At 32.4% G+C, this 14,754-nt stretch overlaps 2 protein-coding genes across 2 annotated transcripts; one reads left to right on the top strand and one right to left on the bottom strand.

The window, feature by feature from the left end:
- The first annotated feature begins 6,434 nt into the window (after window positions 1–6,434).
- Window positions 6,435–10,289, top strand: LOC123913789 (serine/threonine-protein kinase SRK2A-like). The gene is made up of 9 exons (XM_045964638.1): window positions 6,435–6,994; window positions 7,304–7,378; window positions 7,639–7,740; window positions 8,016–8,069; window positions 8,155–8,247; window positions 8,339–8,431; window positions 8,744–8,848; window positions 8,946–9,044; window positions 9,763–10,289. The coding sequence occupies exons 1-9, from the start codon at window positions 6,875–6,877 to the stop codon at window positions 10,087–10,089; spliced, it is 1,068 nt and encodes a 355-aa protein (XP_045820594.1). The 5' UTR covers window positions 6,435–6,874; the 3' UTR covers window positions 10,090–10,289.
- A 647-nt stretch (window positions 10,290–10,936) lies between these two features.
- Window positions 10,937–13,732, bottom strand: LOC123916714 (probable glycosyltransferase At3g07620). Its single transcript, XM_045968228.1, has 4 exons — window positions 13,453–13,732; window positions 13,091–13,311; window positions 12,439–12,787; window positions 10,937–11,810 (listed from the first exon to the last, which is right to left on the bottom strand). Exons 1-4 carry the CDS (start codon window positions 13,657–13,659, stop codon window positions 11,133–11,135), a joined length of 1,455 nt encoding a protein of 484 aa, XP_045824184.1. The 5' UTR covers window positions 13,660–13,732; the 3' UTR covers window positions 10,937–11,132.
- Window positions 13,733–14,754: the final 1,022 nt, after the last annotated feature.

Below are 14,754 nucleotides of genomic sequence, written 5' to 3'. Positions count from 1 at the left end.
ATAATAAAAAGAAGAGTACTGCTATATCACACGAAGCTTTTCACCTGCGAAATCCACGAACGCACCTATGAGACACTTTTATATTATTATACACCCTTCCACTCCATTTCATATATATCCTTAATCTCAATCTTTCTCTATCGCACTGCCACAAAGCTTTCCCTTTCCTTTCCCCAACATATCCACCACCTCATGAATACAAAAGAAAGGTTTTTTTTTTTAGAAAAAAATAAAATAAAAAAGCGGACATAAATTGAAAACGTGAAGCTGATCAATTAGAGAAAAACTGGTGAACTTTGGACTTCAGAAAAGGAAACGATGAAGCTTTTCCAATTAGCATTCCCAATTTAATTTCTAGTAGCTAAAATTCTGATTTCAAAGTTAATTGAAATTTGATGTTTTAAATCAATTTTTTCCTGATTAAATTGTGTCCTCTTCAATAGATGAGAGGGTGATGAAGTCACATCCTAGAGAAGGGTTTGAATTTGATTATGGTGCATTCTGTTTCCAGCGATAAAAGAAGAAGAAAGAGGGTGAAGACCAAACACCGTCAAAATTTGTTTTCACGTTTACCGTTGAGCCACTTCGCGTTTCTCGTGAAATTACTTTTCGTAGGATTAATCATTTTCCTAAAAAGAATATCATATCTTGACAAAAAAAAAATCATATCGATTTATTTTGGAATAAAATCAAAATCTTTAATTACACATAAATAATCATAATGGAGTATATTAAAAAAAAAAAATCACATCTATATAAAAATAAAAATAAAAGGAATTTACATAAAAACTGGGCAATAATTATGAGATTATACCGTTAAAGCTTCTTCCTCACCCAGATAGAAGCAAATCGGGTCGTGATTGACCCGCGTATTACCCGTTTCAAATATTGCTAAATAGATAACAAAAACCTACGATTTTCAGATTTATCATCCCAGCCGTGAGAAATCACAGAAAAAACAAATAGGGTTTTGTGAAACGAAGATTCAAACTTTGGTTTCTCATGTTCTGTGCAAAATATATGTTTGTTGCTTCTTCCAATATAAATTTCGCACAACATATATAAGGATAACCCCTTAAACAATTTTCGGTTTCATTTAAACAGGTGCTGAGAATTCTGAGATCGAAATTTTATTTTATCGTTTTACAAAGAAAATTGCGACGAAAGTCTAAACCCCGAAATATACATGATCATTGGTTTGAGTTATGTGTTCATGAAATACACGTTTTTGAATTTAGTAGAAGAAGAAGGGGAGATGAAAAACAGTGGAAAAAAAAAATGAACAATTAAGAAATTTCTTATAAGAAAAAAGATTCTCCGGTGGTGGTGATGCTTGCCGTTGGTGGCGGTGGTTTTGGCGTTCGCCGGAGTTTGTGTCCAGCGGTCAAATGGAAATGTTAAAGTCAATGAGACATGAAGAAGAGATACAATAAGATCTTGTGTGAACAATTCTACGTGTGATTTTCAATAATCATCCACCAACTGTAATGGAATTTTCAGAAGAACGGAAATCTCTGTTTTTATGAAGTTTGACTAAAACTATCGATTTTTACTAGAGATTTCGAATTTTATCCCAATAAAGTATACATACAAATTAATTTGAATATTATTTGGATACCTTCCTGTAATAAATGTTGCTTCAGAGAGTGCGATTAGACAGATTGTAATTATTCAAAATCTCTGATGGTGCTCATTAACCACTTGAAATAAAAAATGTCTCATAAAAAATGATTTATTTAATAAGTTAAATTACTTTATCCAATATTTTAGTAGTTTTTTTTTTGGTATAGTTAGTAGTTTAATTATTAGAGATATTTTTTAGTAGTTTAATTATTAGAATTATTTTTTTCACCGTCGTTACCGATTACATCAGGTTGATTCTCTCCTCACATATCTGGGTTCTCGCATATTAGTTGACTTATGTCTTAGTTGATTGAAGAGTAATCCAATTTGGATTCTCGCATATTAGTTGACTTATGATTAGTTCAAGTTATGATTTTTATGTCTTAGTTGGCTGAAGAATAGTCGAATTTGGATTCTTACATATTAGTTAACTTCTGATTAGTCCAAGTTAAGGTTTTTATGTCTTAGTTGACTGAATAATAGTCGAACTTTAAGGACCTTTCATTAAAAATAGCTTTTCGATGAGACTGTTTTTACAACTGGTATATACATTTGGAGTCCGATCATCAAAATTTCGATTCTTACATGAAAAAAAAGTTATTTATTCCTACATAAAAATTTAAGTTTCGATATGTGGTGTCTATCATAGTACTTATGTGGCACCGTTGATATCTCAACTTGGGTGTGACCAAAAGGACAACACTATCATTCACTGTGGCAATGGTTCTTCCATCACCCTTTCTAAGAATTCAGTTATGCATGGAAGGTTAAATTTAATGTTAAATTTCATTTCTTGTTTGATCTTACTAGGAAGGGAGTCATTCAACTGGGTACACAAGAACAATCAACTGACATAATGATCAAACCTTTGAACGTTGAGTTTTTTTTTTTTGACAAGTTTTTAGAATTTAGAGTTTAGAATTTACTATTTCTATAAATATCACACCTCACAACTTCATTCCTCGTGAAACTCACTTCTAATTTCTCCTTTATTCTTCCTCTTTCATTTTCAAGTTCAAAATAATTACATCTTCTACATATTCTCTTATCTCTTATTGACTATCTTGCAGCAACCCGCGAGTATTGAGTTAGAATTATGGGCCACGAAACACCATTTGTCATGTTTATGAGTAAAAAATGGTTCTTTTGGAGCATTAGTTAGCGCAAAACATTCAAGACTGCTTTTAGGATATTATTACTAGCAAACATTAAAATTGATCGTATGACATATTTATACTCATACATCATTCTGACAGATGAATCCGTCGAATGAACCAAAAAATATGATTGACGTGGTAGACATATTTGTGGGTTTAGAAAGTGAAGAGCCACCATATCATCTATGTGTTGCATTAAAATAAGTCTTTTTGACGGGTCTTTTTTTTCCAGATTTTCTGCATAAATTTTGCATGAGACCCTCAACTTCCACAATTTATTTGAAATACTAAACGATGTCCGATTTGAGTAAACGACCACTCGTTGGAAAGCTTAGGGTGTCAAGAATACAAATATAATTTTTGTTTTGAGGGTTAACTATCCAATTGGTTCAGTTTGACCAAATAATGGGTACTGGTACAGAAACAAAGCAGAAACTTTTCTCAAACTTGTAGGTAGATTTTCTCATACTATACTTAATGAAATGTAACAATTCCGGTGTCAATCCTGTAGTAAATTTTGTCTTCTTTACAATATATTAAAAATAATTAGCATACGACTTATATTCAGAGAGATATGCTAAATTTACCACAGGTAGCTCTACACGAATTTTCACACAAATCTTTCTTCTCAAACTTGGGGGGTAAATTTATGTTATTTCGATTTATATAAACCGAATCTTATTTCCATATTTAAAAATTTCGATTCGTAGAAACCGAAATAAGTTAGCCAAATTTTTTCAAACCGCAAGAGGCAAAATATAATTTTTGGGGTATAAAAAAAAAGGCGGAGTTGGGATAGAAAACTTCATAATAATTTGCTTAAGCATGCCACATGGTTGCTCAATATGCAATATATTGATCCAATCTAATAAAACTCCTCTCACAAAATATTTATTTAATTGACATAGATAATAAAATCCTACACCCCAATGTTGTGTTGAGAAGGGGCCATTCTCGGATATAGCATGCCACATGGTTATGTCAAAAGGATTTAGAAGGTCAAGTTCATGCATTCCATTTATTTTTAGAAAATGCATTCTTTTGTTTGATGATAGGAATAGCAAGAAGCAGAAAAGGAACAGCAGTGTGAGTAGGTAACAAAGTCCACTTTTACTTCCAACGAGGATTAGAGGACTTTCCAGCGGTGAGTGTCTCATCTGGTTTATTCGGTGAGTGAGAGTCCATGTGGTGGGTACAATACAAACAAGTTGTGTTATTCGTGTTATAAAATAATATTAAAAGTTTTATAACAAAAAATAAAAAATATTAAAAGTTTGTTTGAGCTTGATTGGGAAGTAAGTATAAAACATTCCTACACAAGTTAAAAAAAAATACTTACTGTCTAATAAGTATTTGGTTATAGTCACGTAAAAATTTATATCATTTAATTATTTAATCAATAGATCTTATTTTTTAGATAATTGGAAGGATTTTGATGTTAAAAATTACAAAGTTAAAGACCTAAATGTACAAATTACAAACTTAAACTACTTATTTGTTGCTTAAAAAATAAAAATAAAAACCTATATATTACCAACATAAAATTTAAAGGACTTATTTATTAATTAAAAAACTTAGAAACCTATATGTTACAAACGTAAAATTTAAAGACCACCGGATGCATTTTGCCAAAACTAATTTTTTTGAGTTTTAATGGGCTTATATTATCAACACACAATTAATTGTTTTGAAGAAAAAAACACAAATTATCCATCATTAGTTCGTCCAGTGGTGATTGATGCTGAACTTGGTATGGAGGACCACGGTTCGATCCCTCGCAACTACGATCGGAAGGAGGTTGAAACGACTTGATGGCAGAACTGACCCGTAACTAGATTAGGCAGTCCAGTGGGCCGAATTCTAATGATAAAAACTCAAAAATATAAATATATAATAAAAAATTATTTTTAGGCTTAGTTTGTATACAACTAGTATATACTCTTACCTGAAAAGAATTGATTGACTCTAAAAGTGGGGTTGAGGATGTTACGTTGATTCACAACAATGAATGTGGAGTGAAAGTGAAAATGATCGATTGAGTTGTACCTTGACGCGAAAGTCTTCAGCTTAAATAGAGGGAGCAGTTGTTGTGATAACTAACGAAAAATGCGGAGAACCGCTGAGATCGATCAATATAACGGTCCATGAGAGGTGAAAGGAATGAATTCATTGTGACATAGAAGTACATATCCTTTGATGTATTGCATAAATGACCTTCGAGCTGATTGTAAGAGTAGTTTAAAGTGTGGCCGAATTTATGATAATTAAACTGTATTGGAACTTGGCTAAGTACAAAAGATTATATATATTTTTTTTATAAGCAAATTGTTAGTATATTATAGATAAGATGATTGAAAACCAAAAACAAATAAATTAGGGTACATAGATATTAATCTCTTATTTTTATATTATATTATATCATTAATTTAAAATGTACTACATACGAAATTAACGTAATGTGATTAAATAATAGTAGATTTCTATTGATAAACTGCATATCAATTTTGTTTACTCTGCATAAGCATACGACTACATGGTCAATGCAAAAATATTATACTGTCAAACATCTCAATTTAGTTTGTTATGTCACAAAAGTCAGCACTAACGGCAGCTTCCAGTGCCATGGGCATGAAGATTTTAAATTTGGATAGGATAATGGAGAAATCTAACCGATTATTATCAATTATTTTATGGGTCATGCTAACCAGTGACCCCGAGGCACTAGTTAAGGATACCAAAAAGAGTAATTTTTGCATTGAAAAAAGCATTTTTTATACTTATAAAAAGTAGATTACACAATTTCCAATACATTCATACCTTATTTAGCTCCTTAACCAGTACCCCAGGGGTACTAGTTAGCATTTTCCTTATTTTATTAGTGTTATACTATCTTCTGTCCTATCTAGTTATTTTATAGGTAAAAAAATTGAATTTAAAATGAACTCAAATCAACAGATAATATTCGCTACAGTACCTTCACAATGTCTTTTTACATGATCATTCCTCATATAGGTAGCAGTGGCATCTTCATCCTGATAGAGGCTATTCCGTTCGTGGAGTTTATCGGTTGTTGACTTCACGAGAGAAATTGAAGATTTACTTTGGCGCAGATTGACAACAAAAGCAAATTTGGTAACCAGATGCATTATCACTCTAGATGCTCACTATTGTGTATCCGGATGCGGTGGTGTCGAATCAACTCGGCACTTATTTCTATCATGCAATTTCTTCACTTCTCTTTGGACGCTAGTTCCATCGTGGATTGGTGTTACGTCGATAGACTCTCAAAACCTATCAGAACACTTTCTCCGGTTCATTTATTGACCAGGTGGTCTGAAAGCGGGTCATTCCTTTATGCAACTCATCTATCCTTATGTGTTTGAGTTGCGTGGAATGAAAAAAGATAGCTTCTCTTTAGGTCCCGGTAATTTTTTTCCCTCTTAAATTTCCAATTTTGTCCTTGCAGAAAGAAATTCAGAACGTAGAAATCGAAGTTTTTCTAGTTCAAATTCAAGAAAAATTCGAAAATATAAACCAAAGTTTTTTTTTCAAGACAAAACAAATCGATAAACAAAACCGAAATTTTTATCGAATAAAGGATCAAAAGTTGGAATTTTTCAAATAAAAAAATAGCTCATGATCCAATAGCAATGAACACTGCCACTTCGATAATCCACAAACACACACACTCACTGCTGAAAAAACCTCTGAACGATAAAAGAAAGAAAGAAAAAAAAAAGCACACGTAGCCGACAAATATAACCATCCCATATTCCATTCTATTCTCTCCATTCCATTCCATCATCATCCTCATTCATTCTTTCCATCATCATCATCCTCTCTTTTTCTCTCCACTTATTTTCTTCCGATCCAAACAACAACAACAAACGTGTAAACGCTCTTTCCCCTGTCCCACCCCCTTCTTTCTTTCCCTGTCTTTCTTTCTACGTTCCTCAATTTACGAAACAACTGTCTGTTTCCATTAAAGCGACCTTCTTTTCATACAACAATGCTTTTCTGATTCAATTCCATTCCATTCTTTCCCCTTTTCTTAGGTTCCTTTTTTTCTCAATAATTCCATTCTAATTATTACTATGGACAAGTACGAGGCTGTTAAGGATTTGGGTTCTGGCAATTTTGGTGTTGCTAGGCTTATGAGGAACAAAGTTACAAAGGAACTTGTCGCCATGAAATACATCGAACGTGGTCACAAGGTGGTTCATGTCTTTTTTTTTTATATAATTTTTTTAATTTCATAAAAATTCATAATTTAACTTTCCTTTCAATTTATCATATGATTTATCACAACCCCTTTAATGTTTGATTATTATTATTATTATTAAGTGGTTTAATAGATGTAAATATGTAATAATTTAGTGATTTTACTTTAGAACTCATAGCTAATTGATTGATCAAAGGATTCTATTTGTTGATGTTGGTTTTTTGATAAATAGATGAAAGGTTTTGATTTTTTTTAATCTTTGTTATGTAATTCTAAGTTTTTCTATGGATTGTAATTTCAGATTGATGAGAACGTTGCAAGGGAGATCATGAATCATAGGTCTCTTCGGCATCCGAATATAATTCGGTTTAAGGAGGTAGGGATGGATTCACTTGTTTTATTTGTGTTGGTTGAGCATTCATTACACATGGTGAATTATGAGATCATGTTTGAATAGGATTTTTTTTTTTTTGAAACTGTCAAAATCAGTTATTAATTGTTAATGTTAGTATTTCTCCTTCACCAGGACTTGAACCCGTGTCCTTTTACATCTTAACATCTTTTACCCTTAGCTCAAACCAGTTGAATTACCCACCCCCACTTTGTTTGAATAGGATTTTGGTTTTGATTGTGTAGGTGATTTTGACTCCAACACATTTAGCAATAGTTATGGAGTATGCAGCTGGAGGAGAGCTCTTTGAGAGGATATGCAATGCTGGCAGGTTCAGTGAAGATGAGGTTAATTACTTCCCATGTTTCTTTGAGAATTTTCTCCATTATTTAACTCTCCCTTGTGCTTAGATGAGATGACACATGTCTCTTCTAGCTTAACCAAAGACTTGGGTTCGATCCCTAGCTTGGGCATGCCCATTTTGGTCCCACGAGGCTCGAGGGACAGTTTCTGCAGTTGGGTGCAGAGGATACCTGGTTTACGCCAAAAAATAAAAAAATTCTCCCTAGCTTTTATTTTGTTTCCATGCCATGTCTCACTTTCTTTCCTTTTGATTGTTCAGGCCAGGTACTTCTTTCAGCAGCTGATCTCAGGTGTCCATTTCTGTCATACCATGGTAGATTCGTGTTCATGTTCGAGGTAAATTATTTAACTTTCAGATACTCATAGTATGAACTTATGTTTTTAATCTTCTTTTACAGCAAATATGCCACAGAGATCTGAAGCTAGAAAATACCCTTTTAGATGGAAGTCCTGCACCCCGCTTAAAAATCTGTGACTTTGGTTATTCAAAGGTGTTGGATTTAGTATCATAAAGCTTAAAAGTTCCAAATAGTATTTATGTTACTGTTATAGTTTTTAGCGTGTTTTTTATTTTTGATGCAGTCATCTTTGCTCCATTCACGGCCCAAATCAACTGTTGGAACACCGGCGTATATAGCACCAGAGGTTCTTTCTAGGCGGGAGTATGATGGAAAGGTAATATATTCACCCCACATATTGTATTGTAACTTCGCCTTTCTAACCTGCCGTGTGTCATTAGATCATGTCTTTTGTGTGTGTGTGTGTGTGTGTGTGTGGATGGAATGAGGACATGTGCTTTTTCAATTTTATTTCTTATAACTAAACATTTGTTTATCTCATGTTTTGTTGCTTTGTTTTTCCGATTATGCTTAAGCACGAACGAAGTAGATTTTGAGTGTTTTATTTGTATTCAATAGGTAGAGGATTTGTACTTGAACTAATGTATTGATGTTGCTATGTTGTTTTTGTGTCTAAACATTGTTTTAGATGGCTGATGTTTGGTCATGTGGGGTGACTCTTTATGTCATGCTGGTTGGAGCATATCCCTTTGAGGATCAGGATGACCCTAAAAATTTTAGGAAAACAATCCAGGTACTTTTCCTCCCTTTAAATACTTGCTGATTTTCGTAATGTTTCTTAAGGTTATTTTCTTATCATTCTTATCCCTGTTTCGTATCCTATTCTACAGCGTATCATGGCCATTCAATACAAAATTCCTGATTATGTTCACATATCTCAAGATTGTAGACACCTTATCTCTCGTATATTTGTTGCAAATCCATTGAGGGTATGTTATGCTGCTTAATCATCTAGACTTTCTAGCTATTATTTGCAATGTGATTTCAGATCATGAATGTCGTGACTCTTCCATGTTATAGTTGTATGCATTTGTAAGTTGTAGAACATGAAGAAGAATATGATTACTTGTCAATCCTTGCAAACCATTTGGTCAATTCCTGTTTAGTGGATAGATAAGATTGGACTGGAGTGTTTCTATGTCTACAATTTGTCGACTTCTCTATGTATCTTACGTCTATGAGAACATGAATTTGGTATTCTTTTCTCTTCCTTCTTTCCATATTAACATGCTGAGCATTAGTTTATACGTGTCAGGACATTATCAAATCGAGGCATACACTATAAATAAAAGTTTTATCAAATTATATGCATATTTAGTTTATACATCAGAAGAAAATATTACAAAATCCAGTGACTCAACTATTTTTTTCATTAACATGTTTAACAATTGGTACACTTATGGTAGCCGTGTTTTGAAATATGAGGTGCCATTACAGAATCCATCTAACTGTGCTTGGTTACTGGTTGTATATTTGAATATTCACCGGACTTATAGTTTTTTTACTTGTATTTCATTCTAATTTTATTAATCAAAGTCCTTATAATTTTTGTTGATGCAAACTCTTGAATATAACAAAATATATATGGCGCTTTAGGACTTGTTTATGACGAGCTAACTGCTAGTTCATATTCTTTATTGTTTCCAGAGAATCTCTATTAAGGAAATCAAGAGCCACCCATGGTTTTTAAAGAATCTCCCCAGGGAGCTGACAGAATCAGCTCAAGCTATGTATTACCAGAGAGAAAATCCAAGCTTTCATCTACAAAGCGTGGATGACGTAATGAAAATCGTTGGAGAGGCAAGAAACCCGCCTCCAGTATCTAGGCCCGTCAAAGGTTTTGGCTGGGATGGGGAAGAAGATGAAGCGGCAGAAGAGTTGGAAGCAGAATTGGAGGAAGAGGATGATGAAGAAGATGAGTATGATAAAAGGGTCAAAGAGGTTCATGCAAGTGGAGAATTCCATATTAGTTAAGCACTCAAATCCTTGAGTACTTGCTAAAATAATTTTTTAGAAGACATCTTTATTTTATCTGTTGTGTAAACTAGAAGTCACTTATTCATGTAAATTATTATTATGACTCTGGTAATTTTGTATGTGCATCACAATGGACACCAACTATGAGAACAATGTTAGTCTCATTACTTTCTAAATTGCTTGTTTGAGAACAGTAATTATCTGATTACATGCTTTACATTACTTTTCCAAAAATTGCATCTGTGGTATTTTATGTGTTTGTATTATTCTATTAGATAGGTCCTTTAAGTTTTAAAATGTATCGTTCACCCCTTTGAGTTTTTGTTAGAAACACTTGTGTGGTTCACGGAAACTGTTGACGTGTATCATCAATTCAGAAAACTATTTCCTTTCTAATCAAAAACTTTTTATTCCCTTTTATTTTAACTTTACATTCTCACCTTATTCCTAGCCCTCGTTGTGATTATTCTCTTGTAAGTTGAAAAGTTGAAACAAAAACCGATGGCTACTAACAAGTTATGTTAGCACTGTTTAATCCACATCAGATCAGAAATGGCTACCTGTTATTTTTGTAACAGAAACTCTAAAATAGGGTAACTCTGTGCGGACTTAAAAAAGGATCTATGTGACACATAGTAATATATTTGGTACAAACACACAACTTAAAAGACCGCAAATGCAATTTAACACAACTTAAAAGACCGCAAATGCAATTTTGCCCTTTCGTGCTGTCTCGAGAGTGTATGAGTTCAATGAGCAATGTGCTTAGCCATGTATTGTTACCTAGAAGTTCTTACTTCATTGCGAATATATATTCGGAGAAAGAACCATGGAAGCCCTTTACTAGAATCACAATGAGAAGATTACTTAACAAATTAAAATAACAGAAAGTAACTAATCACATATTGACAATGAATCTGTTCTACAATAAGACTAATATATCTCTAATATCCTAAGGTTTTAACAAATGTATAGAAAGAAACATTTTTCTATACCTACAAAATCTGATAACTGTCATTTGTCACAGCCATCATGAGAATTTAATATGACTGATCATCATCATGAATATGGATGTTCAACCTTCTTAGCCAAATGGAATGGATAGTCATATGGAAAACATCAAACCTCTTTGGTGGAACATTAGGAACAAAATGTCTTTGCACTTGTTTCACTCTTCTCTGCATCTTCAAGTACTTTCTTTGTGAAATTCCCATAAGTATCTTCTTAATATTAGGAATGTCCTTCACATCTATTTGAACTGAAAATGCTTTCCAATTCAAAACATCACTAAAAGGTGGAACATAGTTATCAGAAATCAATACAGGCACACATTCTGAATATATAGCTTCAGTTAATCTATGACTTGCTACTTCATAACCACTTGGACATAAACAAAACTTGCTGCTTTTAAGCTTTGAGTGATAAGAAACATCCTCAGGAATTTCATCATAAACTTGCACATCTTGGTCTTTGTTTTTCCATGTTTTGAGGAGTAGGTATCTTATGTGACCATGCAAATGACCTGCAAAGAAAGCAAGGGTTGTCCTTTGAGATGGAGGGTAACCTTCTAGTAGACCTGTGAGTTCTCCTGTCTTGAGAAACACTTCAGGGTATGGTACATCTTTTGTTGGGTTGAATCCTTCTGATGTATTTGCATTGCAAAGTACCCTTATTGAATTATTGAACAAGTTGTCCACGTAAGCAGATGCAATTGGACCCTAAACAATGGCCAAATAATATTATTGCATTAGTTAAAGGGTATATGACTCAGCAAAATTTGTGTCACATACTTGATATATTGAATCATTGATTTGATTGCCACAATTACATATATAATCTATCAAGCACGGTCACAGACACATGACACAACACAAACATTGACATATCAACATCGAAAATTGTTTGAGAAAATATCAATGTAATCCGAAGAGTAACTGTGCTTCATTGCAATCAAATCGAACTGATGAGACATATGAGCATTATTCAACCACCTTAAACTGATCCAACCGGGACATAATCACAATCAAATCGCCAAAATAACCAAAAGTGTAGTACAAGCTGGTTCAAAGTTCAATCGATCGAACCGTCCAGTTTTTTAAACAGTGCATATAATGCATCTAAGTTTTGAAACGTGAACCGAAACTGTTTACAAATTCGGTTATTTGGCCATTTGAACTTCGGTTTTGTCCTAATGCGACCGATTAAAACAGTTGAACCATAACCCTCGTCGGTACGGTTTTAAAAACAAGTCTTAATACCTCTATCTAGTTAAATAATTGGCACTGGACTCACATTAGTCTATATTCAAATCAAAATCAGAATGAAAAATAAGAGAGAGATGCTTACCCAATCATGACAAGAAACCATGAAATGATCATGACCTAAAGATTGATTCCAGAAAGGATATTTATGAGATATAATCTGTATATAGTCATTTATAGAAAGACCAATAGAATTTCTATCATATGCGCCAGGCACATAGATATATTGAACCATCATAACCACACTGAAAGGTAGAAAATACACAAAAGCTTCATTTGGATCATTAGTATGATAGTGTCTTCCCATTTGCATTTCATGTATGAATAATCCCTCTGTTGAGTATATATCTTTGCTTGGACCATTATGAAACATTGGTGGCTCCCCTTCCTCATACACAAAAATCTTGAACATTTTTTCCATCTCTAGGTAACTCCTATAAAAATAAATATTAATCAATTCAACTATATGCTATTATTCCAAAAAAATTGTGTTTTCAACCGATTACAAACCATCGTTTATACAACTTTTACGGTATATATGATTAAAGTCATACTCATACCATCATTTATACAACTTTTAACGGCATATATGATTAAAGTCATACCATCATTTATACAAATTTTACGGTATATATGATTAAAGTAATTTTTTTCCGAATAACCAGACGATTATAATTGATTGACAGTGATATGGTATCAAATGAATTAGAAAAAATAGTGGAGAGAAAAAAATGTACCTATGAAAAGCATTGGCATTTCTGTAAATTGGACCATGAGGAACATAATCTTGGTCATGCTGAATCGATGTCGAATTTCGAATTTTGCTAGCTTCTTTGATGGAATACCTTGCTTTAACCAATTTTGATTCAATTCTTTCCAACTTGGTGTATTTGTGATCTCTAAGGTTCTTTTTGTTTGCACCTTTATGCTTAAAGTTTGTGTTAAGCTTTTCACCATCCTATAAAGAATAAAAAGAACCAGCATCAAGAAAAAAAAAAGAATTAAATACAAATAAAAAATAATGAGAGAAAATGCACTATAGTTATTAAAGAAAAAAAAAAGATTAATACATGAAAAGTTTATTGCTTAATATGCTTACATGAGAACCATATGGTGCAATTGAGGAAGAATTTTCTTCTCCTTTCCATTTCCAAGAAACAAAAAATGGTGAGATATTTGGAGAATGATTCCAACAAGAAACAAGAATTAGTGCAGTTAATGATAATGTGAAGAAGAAAAAGAGAGTGAAAAATTGAGAAGAATTAGTGGAGGAAGAGAAACACTTGTTAAAAGAAGATTTCATCATTAATGTGATGAACTTGTTCAAAAAAAATCATTAATGTGATGAATTTGGTGTTTGAGAAAGAAATAAAATGAGAGTGTGTGATGCATTAATTTCTTGGTTATGAAATATTCTTTACTGCATATATATGCTTATTGCTATAAGCATGTGGTGCAATTGAGTAGAAGTCATTTATTTATTGTAGTAATTTGTAATTAGCTTCTAAATCGGTAATTAGTACTAAATCAACATTCTAGAATAAGATATGGTTGATTTCTTAGTGTTTATATATGAATTTGGTGTATATATTGCAACAATGAGATAATGGAAAAATCATTATGGTATCAAATATATCAAAGTTATCAACTATTTATTCATTATAAACCTAAAATAGTGTTTAAGTGAAAAAGTGTAATAAGAATAACTCAAGTCAAAGAGAAACTAATAAGGAAGCCGGCCCTAGTTTCTTTAGAAAGAGAAATTCTAACTTCTTTTTAACACTTCTTTCTGATAAATAGATTGATGATTCATCAAAAATAAAAAATCAACAAGAAACAAAAAATGGTGAGATATTTGGAGAATGATTCATTAGTGTCACTATAACAAATAGTGTTGACTTATAAAAAATAATCAACAAGTCAACATTCTTGTTGGAATCATTCTTCTTCACTTATAAAAACACTATATACTAGGATGATTCACTAATGAATCATCAATCTATTTTTCATAATTTTTAATATATTATTGGGAGCTTCTATGGTGCATTCCAGCTTTGGAATGTATGGGTGCATTCCAAAATTTTAACCAATAGAATTCAATTTAATTGCCACATCAACTAAGGTCCATGGTGAGTCTCTTTTTTCTTAATAAACTTTTATTTATTGCATATGAGTCCTCCATCAAATTAAAAATACAAATCAAAAACATTTTTAATTTCAATTTAAAATCATAAATCATTTACAATAAAATTGAACAAATTATTATTTTTAACATTATTATTTGAACAAATTAAAATTGAGAGTGAAAACCCTAAATCCCAAATTCCCACTTGTTCTCCATTTTGTTCATCCTTCTTCGTCCTTCTTCTTCTTCGATTGTTCATCCTTCTTCGACCTTATC

The sequence above is a fragment of the Trifolium pratense genome, linkage group LG3 (assembly GCF_020283565.1).
Source record: "Trifolium pratense cultivar HEN17-A07 linkage group LG3, ARS_RC_1.1, whole genome shotgun sequence".
NCBI lineage: Eukaryota > Viridiplantae > Streptophyta > Magnoliopsida > Fabales > Fabaceae > Trifolium > Trifolium pratense.
Note: the sequence above shows the minus strand (reverse complement) of the source record. Positions and strands in the feature narration are given on the sequence as shown.

What these genes read in the sequence shown, in the direction of transcription:
- LOC123916714 (XM_045968228.1), bottom strand. Translation starts at nt 13,659, where the DNA reads ATGATGAAATCTTCTTTTAACAAGTGTTTCTCTTCCTCCACTAATTCT. An exon ending in AATGCCAATGCTTTTCATAG is followed by an intron (nt 12,788 to 13,090) that starts GTACATTTTTTT and finishes TTATTTTTATAG; the next exon opens with GAGTTACCTAGAGATGGAAA. An exon ending in TGGTTTCTTGTCATGATTGG is followed by an intron (nt 11,811 to 12,438) that starts GTAAGCATCTCT and finishes GCCATTGTTTAG; the next exon opens with GGTCCAATTGCATCTGCTTA.
- LOC123913789 (XM_045964638.1), top strand. Translation starts at nt 6,875, where the DNA reads ATGGACAAGTACGAGGCTGTTAAGGATTTGGGTTCTGGCAATTTTGGT. An exon ending in ATATAATTCGGTTTAAGGAG is followed by an intron (nt 7,379 to 7,638) that starts GTAGGGATGGAT and finishes TTGATTGTGTAG; the next exon opens with GTGATTTTGACTCCAACACA. An exon ending in TCCATTTCTGTCATACCATG is followed by an intron (nt 8,070 to 8,154) that starts GTAGATTCGTGT and finishes CTTCTTTTACAG; the next exon opens with CAAATATGCCACAGAGATCT.